This window comes from Rhinolophus hipposideros (genome assembly GCF_964194185.1).
Source record: "Rhinolophus hipposideros genome assembly, chromosome: 25".
NCBI lineage: Eukaryota > Metazoa > Chordata > Mammalia > Chiroptera > Rhinolophidae > Rhinolophus > Rhinolophus hipposideros.
Genome location: NC_138071.1, coordinates 22,139,170 through 22,158,548, shown reverse-complemented (window position 1 = coordinate 22,158,548; position 19,379 = coordinate 22,139,170). Strand labels below are relative to the sequence as shown.

Sequence of the window (19,379 nt, the reverse complement as noted above, 5' to 3'; positions counted from 1 at the left end):
ATAATATGGAATATAAGAAGGAATATATTATGTGAATGAATGAATATACTATAATATGAATGAATGAATGAACGAACGAGGTGGTGATTAGCCAGAAAGATGTTATGTGTTCAAGCAATTTCATCTTTATCAGCCTATGGTATGTGTGTCTGTGTGATACTGGCAATATTGGTACAGGGCTGCTCAAAGCAGGGTGTCGCTAAAGGAAGTTATTTTAAACCGCAGTATCTCCGTAGCTAAAAGAAGAATATGTAAAAATTGACTGAGAACAATGCCAGGCATGGTCCTAAGACTTTCACTCGAGTTAACGCTGTAACTCTCACGACTATGCTTCAGGTAGACAAGCATAGTCATTAGCTCTCTTTTACAGATGAGAAAATTGAAACAATGCACGAAGGGTGGTTAAGTAACTTCCCCAATGTCCCATGGCTGGTGTTTTGGCCCTGGACTAGTTCTCCATGACAAAACCATCATTCTCCCTTATAGGTGGATGATTCTCCCCCTGAGCAAGGATGGTAAGCCCCAGTTAGATGGCAGGGAATGCATGGAAGGTGGCACATGGGCGAGTGGGGGCAGGGACTCCAGGGACAAGGGTTGGTTCTTCCCACAGAGCTCTCCTGGGTGCCTTCATCAACCACCCTCCTTCCCACCTCCTTCCAGGGTCTGCTCTGTCTTAGCATTTCCCTCCAGGGATTCAGTGACAGAGCAACCCCTGCTCACTGAGTGTTTATAACTGTGGCTTTCTCGAACATCTGGGTAGGCAGCTATAGGGCATTCTGACAGGGCCTTCCATGACCAGACTTGAGTTCACAGGACCAAGGCTGCTTACTGTACTCTTCCGAAATGCAAATCTATCACGGAGGCAGGTCCCATTGAGTGGCAAAGGTGCAGCTCCACTGGGGTACGTTCTCACTCTCAAGTGAAATGAACCCTTCTGCTGCATGGGTTACTGGACTGATCGGTCCTGATCACTCGTTCTCCATCAGGCAAGTGTGATAGGATTTCCCAGTCTTCCTGACAACGTGGTTTCTCCCCCAAATGTCTTTGTGTTGAATGTCATCATCAAATGCTAATAAATATTCAAATATGCACCTTCCAAAGGGCAAGACGTGTTCCAGCGTATAAGCAGTCTTTGAAGGTCTGCTTAGGATTCTAAAAGAAAGGTTACAAGATAAACATCAGGGGTTGGGATTTTCTAATGAAACCTCACGTGAGACTCTAAAAGCAGTTTAGCAGGCTAAGTAGATAGGTTTTGTGCCACAGTTGCCCTTGGTCGGTCATGATGGAGTCCGGACACTTCTCTGTCTACTAGAATGGACTTCACTTAGGGTATACAGATAATAGGAACGGCCACCATTTGTTGAGGGGTTCTTACAGCTTTGCATTATGGTAAGCCTTGGCTCACTGCATTTATTCTCCCTCCCCAGAACATCTAATTCACATGGTCTCCCCTCTTTCACCCATGAGTCATGAAGCTTGAGGCACAGTGCCTTCTGGAGTTCCAGCAAACCATACGAGCCATGTCTCCAAGTCGTGCTAGAGTGAGGAGTGGCAGTGGCAGAGGCTGATGGGAAGCTGGATATTGTTCTACCCCACTGGAGTCCCTAAAATGACTACTGCCTTAGAGAAAAAGTCCTTCCAGCAAGACGCCCATGCCTTGAACTATTCAACAACTATCCAACAAGGCTTGTAAGTTTTCAGAGTTGCTGGGTCTTTACCAAGGTCAATATCTATCAGAAGAGAGGTGTTGGGGGTTCACTGCACAGATGAACTGCTCTCTGGTGAGCTTGATGGGGGGTCGGGGTGGGCATTTGGTGTCAGTGTTTTGCAAATCACTGCAATCACTCAAACTTGATAGCTTGAGCCTCTTTAGGGCATTCTCTTATTCCCCTGACTGACTAGAAAGGCAGAAAAGGTTACACTGACCACAGGTGGTAGGAAAGGACCTTTAATGATTTCATTTTCCCATTACCATCCATGCCCTCAATTATGGCCACCATCTCCTCCGTATGCCCTTTTGTGCTTTGAGAAGGGACGAACAGAAAGGAAATAGAGAGATTCTGGGAACACTGGCATCTGCCTCGAAGCACAGAATTGGAGCCACGCATGCGTGGGAAGATGTGTGTGTGTGGCGCAGGGGGCCCTGGGGAATCTTCAACAGAAGGTGCTGAAAGCAGAGGCAGTGGGATGGGCTGCACCTATCCAGGCTGGTGTCACGGGCCAGGCTCTGGCTCCAGTGATGCCACTCACGAGCTGGGTGACCTAGGACAACCAACATAACTACTCTTATCTGGAAACACAAGGAGGTCCAACTGCATGACCTCTAGGTCCCTTCCGTTTCTAACATTCTAGGAGTCTAACTTAAAGACAGAAAATTCTCATGAATCCATGTGTAATGTATCCGCTACTTCCAAATGGAATTTGGGACATTTTATACCAGACGTACACAGTCCCTAGCATGACAGAACATAAGACGGTACTTTTTTGAAGGATTGCTGCTCTATCGAGACAAAACAAAATACTTTCTCTCTGTTGCACATAATTCACTTTTGTAATGCATGCATTCAACAGATATTCGAGCGTGCGGGCACTGTTCCAGATCCAGGGGAGACGTCAGAGAACAAGCAGACAAGACTCTTGAGCTCATGGAACTTACCTGCAAGTGCTGGGCGGGTACTCAATAAACAAATACAGAATGTTAAAACCACTGCAGACACCTAGTGCTTAGATCTTGGTTTTTAGTATCACTCTCTAATTAAAGGAACCAGGGCTCCCTGGAGAAATGGCTGCTTCTAGGACTGGGGTGGGAAACACACAAGATGAGTGTGGAGCGCTCTGTAGTACCAAAAACGAACTGCTCAAAACACCAGAACAACAGAAACAGAAAAAAACAAAACCCCATAGCGATAGGAAGTATGTCAATGGGACATGGGGTGCCAGCTGCAAGAGCTCCCAATGGCCAAAGCTGGAACAACGGGAGCAACAAATGAAATACAGCATTGCATTATAACCCAAAGTATAAAATAAATATCCATGAGTCCACACTGATAGAAGTAAATGACTGAATAAATTAATAAATATGGTAGAATAGACAAATCTCCCATGTAGAGAAATTCCAAATACTTTATGTTGATGTCCCCGCTGAAGGAGACAGAGCCTAACCCCCCACTCCTCAGGTGTGGGCTGTGCCGTGTGCCTTCCTTCCAAAGAGGACAGTACGGAATCAGGGAAGAAAGAGTCACTTTCCAGAAGAGACACCTGACCCCCACTGCTTCAGCCGGGTGATCAAGATCAACATGAATACTCAAAATCAAGGTGGCACACAAGTTCCAATGCACGGCCATCCTCCAATATGGAAGACCAGCACGCCTCAAAACTGTCCAGGTCCTCAAAAACAAGGGATGCCTGAGAAACGGTCACAGTACGAGGAGCCTAAGGACCCATGACAAATAAATGCAACGGGGGATCCTGGAACAGAAAACAGACATCGGGTAAAAACTAAGAATCTGAATAAAGTATGGACGTTCATGAATAACAATGTACTAATATTGGTGCATTAGTTTTAACAACTGTACCTCACTAGTATAAGTATTATTGATATTAGGGGAAGCTGTGTGCAGGTTTAATTTTTAGCGATATAATTTGCTTTTAATATCTATTTGTAGCACACCACGGGCAATACAAGTCAATGTTTATGTTAAGAAAATTATTATGTTTAGGGCTGTGAGGCGTAAACTTCTGAAAAATTAGGTAGTCTTGGATATCACTAAGTATTATATGGGAACTCTGTACTATCTGTTCAATTTTTCTATAAACCTAAAATTTTCTAAAAAGTAAAATCTTAAAGAGAAAAAAAAAAGGACCTGAATGTCCTTCATTCAGATGAAAAAAGGAAGAAGTCCGAGACTGTTTCCTGCTGGCCTGGAATGAGCCAACTTCCGTGAGTCCTACAGCGGCAAGGACAGGCGCTCTGACACCCGCATGAGCTTGGAAGAGGACCCGTGCCCGAGCTGACACTTGATTACAGTTCTCCGAGAACCCTGTTAAGCTGTGCCTGGATGTCTGATCCATGGAAACTGTGAGATAATAAATGTTTGTTGTAAGCCGCTAAACAACAACAACAAAAACCCGAAAACAAAACACAACAACAAACCTTACAGGGAGTATAAGTGTGCTGCCGAAAATTAAATTGATTAAGATACTGAGAGAGACTGGGTGGCTACATTAAACTGGGGGTCAAGGTGCCTCCAGGGGGCGGGGAGGTGACTTTTACTTCATACTCTGAATTCTAGGAAGGAGCCGGCCAGAGGCACTGGTGGGGAAAGCCCTGCGGGCAGCGCCATCAGCCAGCTCCGGCCACGAAGGAGAACTGCGTGTGCTCCAGGACAGAAAGGCAGCGCGTGGTTGGAGTGAGGGAGTGAATGTAGGGGAAGGAGTAGGAAAGGAGGCGAGGGAGCAGCACCAGCAGGTTACACAGGGCTCCTGCCATGGACTGAACGCTTGTGGGCCCCCAAAAGTCCTAACCCCCAAGGTGACGGTACAAACAGGAGGGGCCTTTGGGGGTGATTAGCTCATGTGGGTGGCACCCTCACGCATGGCATTCGTCCCCTCATTAATGACACCCCAGGGAGCTCCCTTGCTCCTTCTACCACAGGACACAGCAAGAAGGCACCATCTATGAAGCAGCGAGTGGGTCCTCACCAGACCCCGACTGTGCCCAGGCCCTGACCTGGGACTCCCGGCCTTCAGAACAGTGAGCAATAAAATGTCTGCTGCTTAAGCCGCCCGGTCTGTGGTATTTTGTGATCACAGCCTCAGCTGACGAAGACAGCTCCTACAGAAGAGAAAGGAATTTGGATTTTCGGTTTCATTGGAAGCCTTTGGAGCACCGATGAGCAACAGAGGAGTAATCAATCTGATTTATAGTTTTGAAAAAAAGCATGCCAACGGCTCTGTGAAGGACTGATTGCCGAGTGCCAGCGTGGAGTCAGGTGTCTGGAGAACGGCTCCAGCATCCGCCCAGGCGAGGGCTCATGGAGGCTCCGAGCCGGGCGGTGCAGAGATGATGGATGTCTTCCAAGAGTGTGGGAGGCTGCGTGATCAGGACCCTGATGGGAACGGCCAGGGGCTGGATGCTGGCAGTATCCCAGAGGTCTGTGTGTTGAGGCGGCTCTGAGGTTCCCCCAGAGAGTGAATCACAAGTCCTCACGCCGTCACACACTCCCTCGCCTTTCCCCTGCCTTCCCCGTGGCAGCCTGTTCCTGCGCTTCTGAATACCACTGATGATTCATCAAGATGCTTGTCTCTGGCAATTGCTGGCACCGAATGGTGTGCCAGTGTGGGCTAGATTCTCCCCTGGACGCCCTGCCAAAGGGAAAACGGGATCCCACCCACCACCCCCAGCTCCTGGCTCCACAAACCGCCCTAGTTCATGAATTGCCTCCTCTGGGTTGGGTGTTAATGAAACAGTGTGCTGCAGGTTCTTTCACAAGGTGTGGGGTGCCCTCTCTTCTTGAGCCTGGGGAAATCATTAAATCGGGAGCGGAGAAGTGCTCCGTGCGGGCCCTCTTCCTTCATATCCAGACAGGGAAGAGGATATTAACAGAATTCTTCCATTCTTAGGCTGGCTCTGGTCCTTTCATCTCAAGTCCCCTGCCATTCCATCTTCAGACTCTTGACTCCAAATTTACCTTCTTCATTCTTGCCGGCCCCTCGGTTCCCACCTGCTGCCCACGTCCATGCCTGGTCAACTCCCAAGCATGCTGCGGTTGGGCCCCACCAGCTGGTCTCACTTGTGTCGCCATCTCACTCTACGGACACCTGTCTGTGCTCCGTTACAGATGCCTGAAATCCACGCCGGGGGAAAGCCAAGGCTGTGGGCCTTTTGGTCCCACTTTGCCATAAATACCTGGAGTTGGAGTGACAGATTGTTTTGCTGTGTCCATGAGGTGAATGAATCAGGTAGCTGACTCCCAAGTTCTTCAACAGGTCCAGCCTAGAAGGTTAACTCTTGGCGGGCAGGGACTGGTCAGGTTCTGGGAGAGGCTGGTGCTGAAATGCCTCTTTCTGACACACAGGTTCCCATCACTTCTGGGTTGACAGCTGGGTCTCTCAGTGTAGCAGCAATGGGGAAGCACGACTTCTCTGCCTGAGTCAGCTCCTCCCTAGCCCTGACTGAACCGAGCTCCTGGGGTCAGCAGATGGCAGCTGCTCAGGGCACCTGGACCCCCGCGGCTACTGGAAAGGACACTAACATTCCCTCTCTGTCTCTGGAAGCTGACTTCAGCAGTCCCAAAGGAAGCCGTCAGAGCTGAACGGTCCTGGAGACTTAGCACCTGTGGGGAGGTAAGCCACGTGCCTGGAGAGAGCGGGGAGAGGAGACGGTGTGCAGGGAGCCACGAACGAACGTCTCAAAAGAGGAGGTGATGAAAGAGCAGCAGCTCCCAGAGCTCCTGGATTCCTGCTCAGCCCAAGGCCTGTTTGCTCAGCTCTTCTTGGGTTCCTGGGAGACCTCTCCAGAGCCTAAAAAAGCCCTGTGGTACTGGAGTCGGTCTTTGTAAAACCAAGAGAGTCGTAGCGAGAATACCCACTACAAACAGAACCCCTCCACCGTTATCTTTTCCCATGTCAGAATCCATGCAGGATCTGGACTGGAAGGTGGAAACAAAACGGATTCAGCGGCTACTAAAACCGAGTTCGGAAATCGAGTTTACCCCCTTGTTTCACTGAGGAGGACACCAAGTGCGAAAGAGGTAAGCAGGGCCGGTTTTGTGGTAGACCAGGACAGGTGTGGGAACTGCTAGAGGGAACCACCTGGGCCCTCCCTCCACCAGCCTCTGCCATAGTACAAGTGTGGGACGCAACCATCAGGCCACAAGATGAATGGTGCCATTTTCCTCCTCACCAGCCCCCAGACATCTCTGCACACCCAGAGGGACAGCCGGCCACCTCCATTCCCTAGCTTGACGCACTCCCTCCCTCCCGCCTCTGCTCAGGAACCCAGAGTCAGGCATTTCACAGGAGGGGCCGGAGCTGGGCATGTGCATGTGGCACCTAATGTCTGATATTTGTTTCCGTAGGTAGAGCTCACTTTCCTCTTTCCATATGCATTTCTAATTCCCTCTGTCCAGTCCCCACTTCACCTAGCTATGCGCATTCGCCGATCCACCTTTCTGAGGAGCGGATGTGATGGGCACACCCCCTCAGTTAGCTTGGGCTTTGAACTGACTCACGCGAGGAGACTGAAAAGCACGTTTGAGCTCCTCAGAGAGAAAAGAGGCGCACGTAGACTGTGGATTAACATTTACTTCCCATGATGGGGGCCTATTCCTGCGCAGCTATAGAGTTCTCCGTATCTACAATCCCTTTATGAGGACCAATCGGTCATGTGGCCATGGCAGTAACAGACGGGAAGGGAGGCAGGCAGAGGGAAGGTCTGGCCCTGTCCTACCACCACTGGAGGGTCTTATTTCGAACCGGGCGCATACATCAAGGGTGAGGCTTTTAAAGGGGAAGCTGCCCAGGCAGCACCTGCTTCCCACCCTGGAGTCTAGTACGTGTATAAAATGCCAACTGTCTCCTGGGTTCAAACTCGCCCCAGGTCTGACACTTCTCCCAATGCCAGCCAAACCATGCCATCAGATCCCCAAGGGTAAGGACCACGCCTCATTAGACTTTGCATCCTTAGCAGCTGGCACAGGGGCCAGTGGTTAAGAGCACTCAAAAAACGTTTGATGAATGAATGAGTGAATGAATGAGTGAGTGAATGAGTGAGTGAGTAGATCCCGGCCGAGTTGTAGCCTTCATCTGCCCTGCCCCTAGACATTCGCCCAGAAGCCTAGAACATACCCAGGACCTGCCCGCCCCCACCGCCCCCCGAGCCTGCGGCCTTACCTCCCATAAGGAAGAGAAGCCCGGCCACATACTGCATAAGGCCTCGGTCCCAGCAGCAGCCCAGCACGCCAATGATCCAGCCGAAAAGGATGATGGCCACCGCCATGCCCATGAAGCCAGCTGTCATCCTGCGCAAGTCTGTGGGGAAGCAGGAGGGCAACGGTTAGCGTCAGAGCCTGGAACGCAGGGTCAGGGCGCAGCCTGAGCCCAGGCAGACGGGGAGAAGGCAGGGGCAGGAAGGCAGCCTGTCTGCACAATCGCGCCTCCTTCACAGAGGAGACAGCCCCGGTGGTGACTCCATCCTTCTGTGCAAATCACGCCAGGACAGTGGGTTCACAAGTATAGGCAGAGAGCGTCATCATATCAGCTGTCACTTCTTGTGTGCCTCCTTTGTGCCAGGCACAGCACTATCCCGCCCAACCATCTATCTCAACCTTCTGAGACAAGTACTGTCTTTATTCCTACTGGGAAAATGGCTGCAAGCCCTACACCTAGTGAGAGGTAGGAAATGGCAGCCAACCCAGCTCTGGATGGCACTCGAGTCCTAACCTCAGCATGTCATTCACCTCTCGGCTGGGCGGGGTCTGGGCAGTCTGGCTGCACCTGCTAAGAACTCCCTCCCTTCCCTCCAGCGTGCCCTGGTCTCTCTAGTAGGTCCAGGGTGATGAGTAAGCTGCCTGCAGCTTCTAGTTTCTTCCCCTCCAAGCTGGCGCCCAGGCCTCAGCTTTCCTTGCATGTGGAGTTGCAGCAGGGGAGCCACACCTCTCGTTCTTAGACTGAGCCCCAGAGTATCCCCCGTAGCCCCCTGAACCCCAGGGCAGCCCAGCTTTCTGGGTCAGGCCCTCCCCTGTTCCATGCCTCATTGACCCCGCCAGACAAAGCCCAGCGTGGGCACAGGAAGGAGGAGGGCTGTCTGGAAAGGAGTTATTTTTAGCAGAAGGGCGAGGGCAGAGCTGCTGTCCTGTCTTAGTCAGACTCACTTGCGTCTTGCTCAGCTCAGTTTCCTCCTGGCTACCCCACTGCCCTCCGGTGCATTCCCCCACCACCCACCACACCTCATACTGCCGCCCTGGAATCCAGGCTTCTTACCTCCTCCACGTTAACACCCCACCACTTGTCATGGACTCTGCCCACGCTGCCCTAGCCCCCCACCCACCCACAGCTCCCTGTCCACCTGTGCAGTCTGGGTGGAGCCCATCCATCTACCTCTGAGCCTATCGCCAGCCCCAGGCCCTCCCACAGGGCTCCACGTAGGAGCGAAGCCATTGCCCGTGCCTCTGCCCCTGGGAACATTGCTAGAGAAGCCTGGGGGACCCCAAGGGCATTGCCCTCTCTCAAAGGCAAGGAGGGGGTTTGAGGGTGGAGGGCCTCTTCTCTTCCCTGGGAAACAAACACCCTATATTGTCTCTAAGGGGAATACCTTGGGATCTGCACACTCACAGGGGCGTCCCATCCCCTCTCTCATTCCAGCCACCCCCATAGGGAGCCGCTGCAGATCTGGCCCATTTTGTCTGGAGAACTTCCGGTCCTCTCCGCTACTGAGGGATTTGGTCCACGACTTTTTGTCCTGACATTGAAGATCAGACACCGGCAGCCCCTAGCCCAGGAGGAAACTGGTTGTAGAGTGGGGAGCGAGGACAAAGGAAGAGACAGCATCTGAGCTTCCCCTACAAGGAAGGGCCTGCTTAGGGAGGACAGGACCCTGTCACTGTCACAGAGGCAGAAATCCACCCATCGAGCAGGTCCCTGTCTACTGAGTTCTCCTTTGTCCTCCCCCGCTGACCCAGGAGTGCCTGCCCAAGACAGGCGGAAGTAATACTCAGTACAGGCATTTATGTGAACTGCCAAGGACGCCTAATTATCATGCCGCACTGTACTGACTGCTCATGTCACCCAATGTGTCACAGGAAACTTGGTTGCGAGGGTGTCAGATCACAGCGCTCACACGAGCGCCATGCTTTCCAAGCCGGCTCCTTGCTTGCAGGCTCAGTCAGCCACAGCCAGCTTGAAGGAAGAAAGGAACATGTCTGCCAGTTGGGCCAGCACCACTTATTCAACTGTCTTTGGTTGTCCTGGCCTCTCCATATCCCCACAGTACTTTGTCCACTGCCGCCAGTCTCTGTCCCTTCTTCCTTCATCACCACTACAGACTCTGGTGTGAGCAGGTCTGAGATGTCTCCTGGGTGGAGAAGGGTCCTTTCCTGACATGTGAGCCCATTTGGACTGATTCCCAGAGATGGGATTCTCTGCTACAGATGCTTTGTCCACTCTCCACCATGGTCAAGGGCAAGGAGGTGGTGGGCCCGGGAAACGAGTTGCGCAGGTGTTTTCAAAGTAAAGGAGGCTCATAGCCCCTTAAACGGGTCAGGTAAGTTCTCTTCTATGTCCCTGTGGAAGTATAGGTCCCCTTTTCAGTGCTTGGAGGGTTTCTTAGGGAAATCTTGGCCCCATCAGGAGCACTAGAGACAGACAACCCTGCTGCAGACATAGATCCCACCCCGGTGCACTTGGCCTTGCTCACTGGAAGGCCTGACTGGTCCTTTGGGCTCTGCAGACTCTTGCGAGCAAAGGTACTACCTGGGGGGTTAAGTGGACAATATGTCACGTAAGGTGTGCCCACTTGGGCTGGGGATGGGAAAGTGGGCTGGCAGGAAAAGGGAAATATACAAATCAGAGAAAGAAGGAAGGTTCTCGTTGGAGGAGGAAAGCAGTGTTTCACTTAGAAGGAAACAGAGGAAAAGGCAGAAAGGGAAATGGAAAAGATAGGTCCTCTTCCAAAGTTCCAGAACCGACAGTGATCATCTGTGTCACAGGTTGGGGAGGGTTGTGGCTTTTAACACAGAGCAGGGGCACTTTGCTGCGTCCCAAAGGGCTGTGTCAATAAAAGCTGAGGGTCACGCTACACTGCTGATCTGGAAAGAAAAATGAAAGCCAGAAATCAGGCCTGAGTGTTCTCACCGACCCGGGAGGACATTCACCATCACCCTGTGAACCTGACTTTGTTAGAGCCACGCATGTACCACTAGTTATTCTGTCCTGAGATCTATGCGGGAATTCAGAGCAGCTGCAGCAACAACTAGGAAAGCATGCAGGACAAGAAGAATTCTTGTTTTAAAGAAGAGAAAAGCAAGAGCCAAAGAAGTTAGATAATTTATTCATAAGTAGTCTCAAACCAGTGAACTCAAAGAAGAGCGAGTTGGGTCATTGAGTCGTGTGGGAAAATAAAATTAATAATATAATTAAAGTCCTGCTGGATTATCATGACAGATTGAATAAAATGCATCTCTTCCTCCCAAATAAAGCCAGAACTCTAGTTAAGAGATTTTTTTTTAAAAAAGATAGACATTTACAAGGATGGGGAAAGTAGGAAAGGAGATGAAGACAATAAAAGATGAAAAATGGCAAAGCTGACAGTGTGATTGACTTAGCAGAGGGAGGGAGCCGAACCTAAAGGCAGCAGCCCAGCCAGGAAGCTGAAAACCAAACTGCCGAATGGCCACAAGTCTCGTGAACTGGCCCCGACAGGTTCCTATGGATCAGGAAGTTAGAGAAGAAGGACATAGAACAAGTATTTGGTGGAAGCCGTTGGAGATGGAACTAGATCCCTAGATCTCCTCACCCACTGCACACCTCTGGGGGACACCCCCACTTCCTGGCCCCCAGGCTAGACAGGGAGCACTTAGGATGGGGGGTCAACAAGCTCAGGCGAGGGATAGCTGGTCAGCACAGCTGAGGGCCACTACACGTAGGGTAATTAAATGACTACACACATGGAGAATGTTCAATGCTTACCCTGGATACCCCAGCCCTCTTCTACCTGGCTCCAAGAAGTTTACTGCCTGGCCTTTGCCCTCCAGCCTGGAGGCTGGGCGAGGTCTCTCTGGTGATGACTAGCACAAGAGAAAATACCTAGACACTCTGACACTGGGGATGCCCCATAGGCAGTCCCTCCGACCAATCTCCAATAAAGCCCATCCACCCATTCAGTGCTTCCAGGAAGCTGTTTAGCACCCCCACCAGACAACCCAGCATCACCAGATAGCTGAGCCAAGTCTGGGAGAAAAAGAAGTTGAGAAAACACTGACCAAGGATAAGAATAATTGAAAGTTATTATTAAAAATTATTATCAATATTCCCAGAGATACAAGAGAAGAAACATAGTTTACCTCCATGAAATAAGGACAGGATACTATTGAAAAGAACCAAGAGCATGTAGAAAATAAAAACAATGCCTTAAAACAACAGAATCAAAATCACTGAAATTTACACTATAAAATCAGTTCTAATTTATGTATTAACAGTCTTATCCTATTCTAAAAAAAGATTAAGGCAGCTTACAAACCACACACAGGTATAACAGGATAAAAATAATGAATGAGGAAATGAATAAAAGACAAAATAAATAAAAGGAAGATGAAGCCAGATATTACATTCAGACACCAAGTTTTGTCCATGAGGTCTTGAGGAAGGTGAGTATACTCTCCCGATTTGAATTTAAAGTCATTAGATATTATTTCCATTGTCTTTCAATCTATGTTGCTTTTTATTTACACTTGAGTAAATCCCAAGGGCCTCTCTGGCTATGGAGTGGCCCACATTAAACGTCCCCACTCCTGCCCATCTGGGTTACCCTATGTGTCCACGTTCTAGCTTTAGGAGTGAGAAGCTGCCTCCCCCACTCTTTGTGATTGCTCACTGCCCAAGCAGCACGTTGCACCTGGGAACATACATCGCTTGTATTTCTTGTCCTGTTTCTTCCTGCCTTTTGAGAAGAAAAGGAAGGAAGGAAGGAAGGAAAGATGGAAGGAAGGAAGGAAGGAAGGAAGGAAGGAAGGAAGGAAGGAAGGAAGGAAGGAAGGAAGGAAGGAAGAAAGAAAGAAAGAAAGAAAGAAAGAAAGAAAGAAAGAAAGAAAGAAAGAAAGAAAGAAAGAAAGAAAGAAAGAGAAAACCTAACATGCTTACCTGAAGCCTTGGGAAAAGATTATGCAAGGTCGGCCTGAGACTAATCCCCTTGGAAAGAACCTCAGATGAAGAGGCGGGCTCTGCAGGCTACGGCTGAGATAAAGAAAAATCTCAGGAATCGTGTTGGCTTTGAGTCCATTATCTGTATTCCATAACCCTAACATTGAACGTCATAATTTTCGAAATAAGAAAGGTGCATTCTAAACTTTTGAGCAAAAGAATTTAGCTCAGCACAGTGGAGAGGAGTGGGCAGAAGGGGGTTGATAATGAGGGAGGGTGGAGAAGAAAAGCGAGGAGAGCCATTAAATCGAACCAGAGAAAGCAGTTCTCCCTCATGGAAAAATTTTCATTTTGAAGTTTACACTCCTATTACCATTTAAATGGAAAGGTATTGCTTGCAACTCTACACAGGAACCAGGATATATGCATTTAAATAAACACCACTTAGAGAAGAAAAATATATATGCGCTCTGAATATCTTTCTATTTGCTCTTTTAAGATCTTGCACACACAAAAATGATGGTGATTTGAATTAAGAAGAAAAGCACCCAGAAATGGTGAGGGTAAGTGCATGTTAACCTTGCTGTGATGGTAAAGACTTGGCAATGGGGAGAGAGGGCACTGTCGTAACGCCCTCAGTGTCCAGAGTGTGGAGTGATCAGCAAGGCCACGGTCGGTCGTCTGCTGGTCACCTCTAGGGGAGCCTTGCTGGCTGGACGTTCTCCCTTCTGCACAATCCGAGCATGTGGCTGGTGGAAGGGTGTCAGCTGCCCTGGGGGTAACACAGTCCTTCACAATTAGTCCCTTGGGGTTCAAATTCACAGGAATTGGAGGGCAGAGCAAGGTGGTGGGGCCTGAACGCCAGTGTTTTTGCCTCAAGGGGTCAGTCTGGAGAGTAAGAAATGGAGAGAGAGTCTGCAGAGAGAGTCTGCAGTAAACGTGCTAGCCGTGGGATTGGCTCAGGACAAATTGATCAAACGAAAAGGAATATTCCAGGAACCAATTACTGCATGGCAACCATCTCTGAAGAAAGTGGGGGTTTGGCTCTGAAGAAAGTGGGGGTTTGGATTCTGGGTCACCGTAGAGATAGTCAACACATGGGGATGGCAGCAGAGATTCTTAGAACGAGGCTGACCAGGTTGCCATCCTGGCTCTGCCACCCACTGGCTGTGTGAACTTCAGGAAGTCCGTCTAGTTGCTGCATTTGTAAGTGGAGGACAGTACTTAACTTCAATGGGTTATTAAGAGGATTAAATAAGTTAATATGTATAAACTGCTTAGAATAGTGCCTGACACAAAGCTTGAGCTGTACAAGTGTCCGTAGAAATGGAAGTCGCTTAAAGTGGTTCTCTTTTATTCATGCCTCGCATCCTTTATATTTCCTGTACATGAGAACATAGGAGCTGAGTAACACGCTGGGGCTAGCCCCTAATGTAGGATTTGATTTCCTGAGGGAGCAGCCTTCTGGAATATGTGGCTGTGTCTCTCAGGTACCTGCACAGGCCAAGGCGGAGGCTCTAGTTTTCTATTTGTTAAGCTTGAGATGCTTTCACCCTGGAGTGTTACTGCCTCATCCTCCGAGGAGCCAAACAGCTGGAGGCTACGGCAGCTAATAGCAGAGCTGCTGGTGGCCACAGAGGCTACGTGAACCCTGGGCTCTCATGGAACCCTGAGTGCCACAACTGATCTAGGAAGAGGCGTGGGCAAGACTGCAACTCTGTGGCGGGGGGTGGGGGTGGGGGGATTCAGTGATCTAACTAATTAACACTGAAACAGAGAAGGAGCGAACAGAAGGTTTTGCCTGTAGCTTTCTTCCAGAGTGTGAGTTGGTTCGGGATTGCAACGCAGTTATAAGTAAGAAATTATTTTCATGTGAGCACAAAATCATTCTTGTTTCCATGAGAAAGTGCCCATCGTGGGGCTTTGGTCCCTACGAGGTCCTTTCGTCCATCTTTCTCCAATAGTCTCCTAACAGACCGCACTTCCCTGAAAGACCTGGCACTTCCCTCCCTTGGAGGGAAGTGCTCCTTCCTTGGTGGCGCTGTGCTCTCTGCCAACATGGCTGCCCACATGCTCCACCTGGCAAGCTTCTCATTAGCCTTAACGATTTCCCTGACAGGTAAATGGCTGGGAGCCTTCCAGGGCACGGGGCTCCTGTAGCACTTGGTCACTATTACCCCTCAAGCACGGACCATATCACATGTCTCATTGCAATTATTCATCTCCCTTCCTCCAACAAATGTGAGCGTGCTCAGGGCCGTGCTCAGGGCTGATGTATTCTATTTTCATGTCACTGACATGAGCAGGAGCTCAATAAATATTTTGCTAAATGAGATCGTCTTCCCAAGCCGCAATAATCACTAAAACCGTGCGTAGCAGAGAATAATGCAGGGTGAGGAGGTACCTCGCTGACGCAAACCAGTTCAGTGACTCAGATGTCACTGTGACTTGAAGACAATTTCTCTCTCTTCCAATCTTATTTTGTTTTTAAAAGCCAGCACAAACTACCGCTTAAACATGCCACATATTTGTTTCGTATACAAACATAGGTCCAGATTCCAGATTGCACAAAGCCACGCACCGTGGGAGCCCCTTACCAGGAAGTTTAATGAGCACGTCTGATACCCCATAGGTAAGGACCCCAACAGATGTTTCTGCACTGCCTTCCAAGGGGGAAGGTAGCTGCCGTAGAAATAAAAAGTGATTTCTGGATCAGAAGACGAGCTTGAAGTTTCCTCCTCCTCAACCCTACCTCCGGATTAGAGAGCTGCCATAAATAGGGATATTATGTGATTCTGCCATATACAAATCACATCCATTGTCAAAACAATGGAAGGCAAATTGCAAAATTCGCACTCGCCTGATGAAAACTAGGTCAGCAGCTAAAGCAAGTGCCTGGAGACAAGAGAGGCGAAGGGGAGAAAAACCCAGAACTGAGAAGCAGAGTCCCAAACCATAAAAAAGAAAAAAAAAATCACAAAATGACTCTCTTCGTCCTGCAGCTACATTGCTAAGCCAACAGCAGAAACTGCAGAAGGGAAGAAGAAAAGGAAACTGCGGCTCAGCTGACTGGATACGCCTGGGTAGAGCCAGCTCGGCGCCTGCTTCTGGTCTGGGGGTCTTCTGCTGTGAGTGGTGAGCACGACCAGTGCAATCCCCTACTCCATCCCAGAGAAGTTCCCATGCTCCTCCTCTCTGTGCGTCCCGGACAGCTGCTCCGAGCGCTGTCTCGAAGTCAGAGTGGCTGGGCAAGAACGTCCCCAAGGTCCCCACAAAGTAACACAAGATGGGAGCTTTAAAACACACGGGCACCTTAGAGGGTGCAATGCTTTCCAGAAAAGTGCTGCAGGCACCTGAGAAGGGGTTGATGGCAAAGAATCTGCAAAGCCTGGGGAAGGGAAAGATAAATGGGAATGAACATTCATTGTGCCTCCACTATGTGCAGGCATTGGACTGAGCAATTTATGCAGAACATGTCCGTAAAGCCTCCCAACGGCTCCACAATTCTTCTCATTGTGTAGACTTAGAAACCGAGGCAAGGGGATTTCAGCTGATCAAGGTCACGCAGCCAATAAGAGGTGGATCTGGGAAAGAGCCTCAGTCTGCCCAGGCTCTTCCCATTCCCCTGTCCCTTTCAGATTCCACGCTACTTCAAAGCCCAGGAGAGAGTTTAACATTCAATGAAATGTAACAGAGTATTTTTTGGCTACTAAATTACTCTTTTGAAGAATGTCAATGACCAGGGGAAAGTTTATAATAGAAAACTAAATGAAAAATAACGCCAAGCGTACGTATCCCACACGATCCCTACACGGTAGGTGACATACGTGGATCCAAGCATGAATACCCAGGTGGCAAGAGCAAGGGAGTAGCTCACCCCACGTTAGCAGGGCAGCTTTCTGGGTAAAGTTTGGAAACAAAGATGTGCTTGTATAACCAGTTAAGCTCTCTTAGAACTTCCTGGGGGGAAGGCAGTAGAATTGATGGGAATTGGTGACTGACTGTAAGAGAGACAGAGAGGGAGAAGTCACTGATGACCCCTAGGCTTCAGGCTTGGATGATGAGAATATGGTGACATCATTGACCAAACTACAGAACACAAGATGAGGCACAGAGTGTCGCTTCTCTGTTTGGATTTATTTTTATTCACCTGTTTTGGAAGGGGGATGGGCGGAAAGACAAGAAGGACAGGTCTTGTAAGAAGAGAGAGGGTGTTGGGCCGGCCGGATGTCTCAGTTGGATAAAGTGCGAGCTGAGAACAATAGGGTTACTGGTTCAATTCCCACATGGGCCAGTGAGCTGCGCCCTCCACAACTAGACTGAAGATAACGAGCTTCCGCTGAGCTTCCGGACGGGCTGCCAGATGGCTCAGTTGGTTAGAGTGCGAGTTCTCAAAAACAAAGTCGCTGGTTCAATTTCCTCATGGGACGGTGGGCTGCGCCCGCTGCAACTAAAGATTGAAAATGGAAACTGGACTTGGAGCTGAGCTGCGCCCTCCACAACCAGATTGAAGGACAAAGACTTGGAGCTGATGGGCCCTGGAGAAACACACTGTTCCCCAATATTCCCCTCCCCCCCTAAAAAAGAGGCAAGAGGGTGTTAAGTTCAGTTTGTTATGTGCCTACAGACATCTAATTGGAGATGTCCACTACGGTCCTGGCTGCATGTGCTCAGTGCATGGGAAAGAGAGTAGTGTTTAGTGTTTGTCTGTGTTTGAGATAGTGACACGGCACGCATGTCACGAAAGCTGTAGGATAGAAGGCCTGCTCTCCCAGGATATAAAAGTGAGAAGAAAAGCTGGTGAAGGCCAGAATTTGAACGCCAGTATTTAAAGGATGAGAAGAGAAAGAGAAGAATGGATGGACAAAAAGGGTAAGGCAAAATCGAGCATGAGAGACGTCATGGGAGTGAAAGGAAGACAGGGTTTCAATGACAGCTGATGTCGCTGAGACCAAATAAGATATAACATCATAACACATTCAGCGAAGACTCGCTGAGCACCAGCTGTGTGCTGGGCATTGTGGTAGCAATAGGGAACACAGCAGTCCATACAACTGCCAGGGTCTCTTCCCACATGGAAGCTTACTAAAAATACAACTAAGAGGACCCATGTGACCTCGACAAAGGCTCTTACAGTGGAGGTCAATGTCATTGAGTTACTAGGAATGAATGGGAGGTAAGTGGAAAAAGTCACTTTAAACACTCTGCTTTCAAGTAGACTGATTGTGGAGAAGAGGAGGGAAATGAGGGAAAGAGCAGTGAGTGACACGTGGAACACACAGGGAGAAGAACTTTTCTTGTTTTAAAGTATGCAAGACTTGAGTCCATTTCTATGAAGAGGAGAAAGAATTAACAGAGAGAGTGAACCTGAAGATACCAGAGACGACACCCTTTCACATATTCTAAATCTTATCCAAACCAAATGGCCAGACCTACACACAAACTCGGGAAAGTTCTTGATTCCATTCAACAAATATCCTCTCTGAAACCTTTTGTGTCCACCTACAGAATGACCCAATCATGTAGCACACGTGTGGGCACGCTTAGGGCACATACATTCACTCACAGATTCACCCATTTGTTCATCATTTGCAGAGCTCTGTCTTTCATCAGGTATTGTTCTACAGAGGATTGTAAGACACCAGCCCTTCCCTCGAGAAGGTCACAGGTCCTGAAAGCCTTGGATCGTTGGCCACGTCTTGTGCGATCATCCAATCACTTGGAGAACCAACGTGGCATTATTTCTTCTTTGTGTTTGTCACCTAATACATAGTAGGGGCTCTAACTCTCCACATAACGAAGGGATGACTCGACTCCACTCAGTAGGTATGCGACTGAGTAGGAGCCCACAGTGTTTCTCCGGGAAGATGAATTTTCAAGGCAGAAAGGAGCTGACATGTATTTGTCACCAGGCACTGGTGACAGCACACAGCTTACTTACAGCCAGCCGATGAGAAAACCTTCTCTATTTGTTTTGTTGAAAAGTGATACCTAATGGCTTCACTTTTTCTATTTTCAAACAGTTTCCATTTTGTATAGTTTGCTTTCTATGCTTGACGTGCCTCATCTGCCTGGAAATATTTTTCATGCTTCATGTGCAGTACTTTTGAATTTTTCCAGTGTGTGGCTGTTGGGTCTTTTGTTAAGTAAATGCTTATTAGGCACTTTGTGTCAGGTTCTATAAGAGACAAGCATGCCCACCCCTTCGGCCCCATGCGTGCCCCTCTCTCCCCCTGCCCCCCATGCTGTTTTTGTTCTGTGGCAGCCTACTGAAGCCTGTGCTATTAATGAGGGCACGGTCAACTGAAGATGTGTGATAACCCAGAACAAAATGGGAAACACTGAGCAAAAACTTTTTTTTCCCTCAGTTCTCCCAAAGGAACTGGTATGTTTGATTTACCTCTGAGTTGGGGGAAAAAAAAATAATGGATCATAGTTTTTTTTTAAGAATGGTGGATAAAATATCGAAGGCAAGATATTTACATATTGATACCCAGCCTCTTCTACTCTCCAATGACTTTTCA

The 19,379-nt window shown here is 49.0% G+C and overlaps 1 protein-coding gene across 1 annotated transcript in view; it reads right to left on the bottom strand.

The window, feature by feature from the left end:
• The window catches only part of TMEM178B (transmembrane protein 178B), a 318,756-nt gene that overhangs the window by 29,534 nt on the left and 269,843 nt on the right, over positions 1–19,379 (bottom strand). The window contains exon 3 of the mRNA XM_081038026.1: positions 7,894–8,031. Coding sequence (XP_080894152.1) covers positions 7,894–8,031 — 138 coding nt within the window. The remainder of the gene's footprint in view (positions 1–7,893; positions 8,032–19,379) is intronic.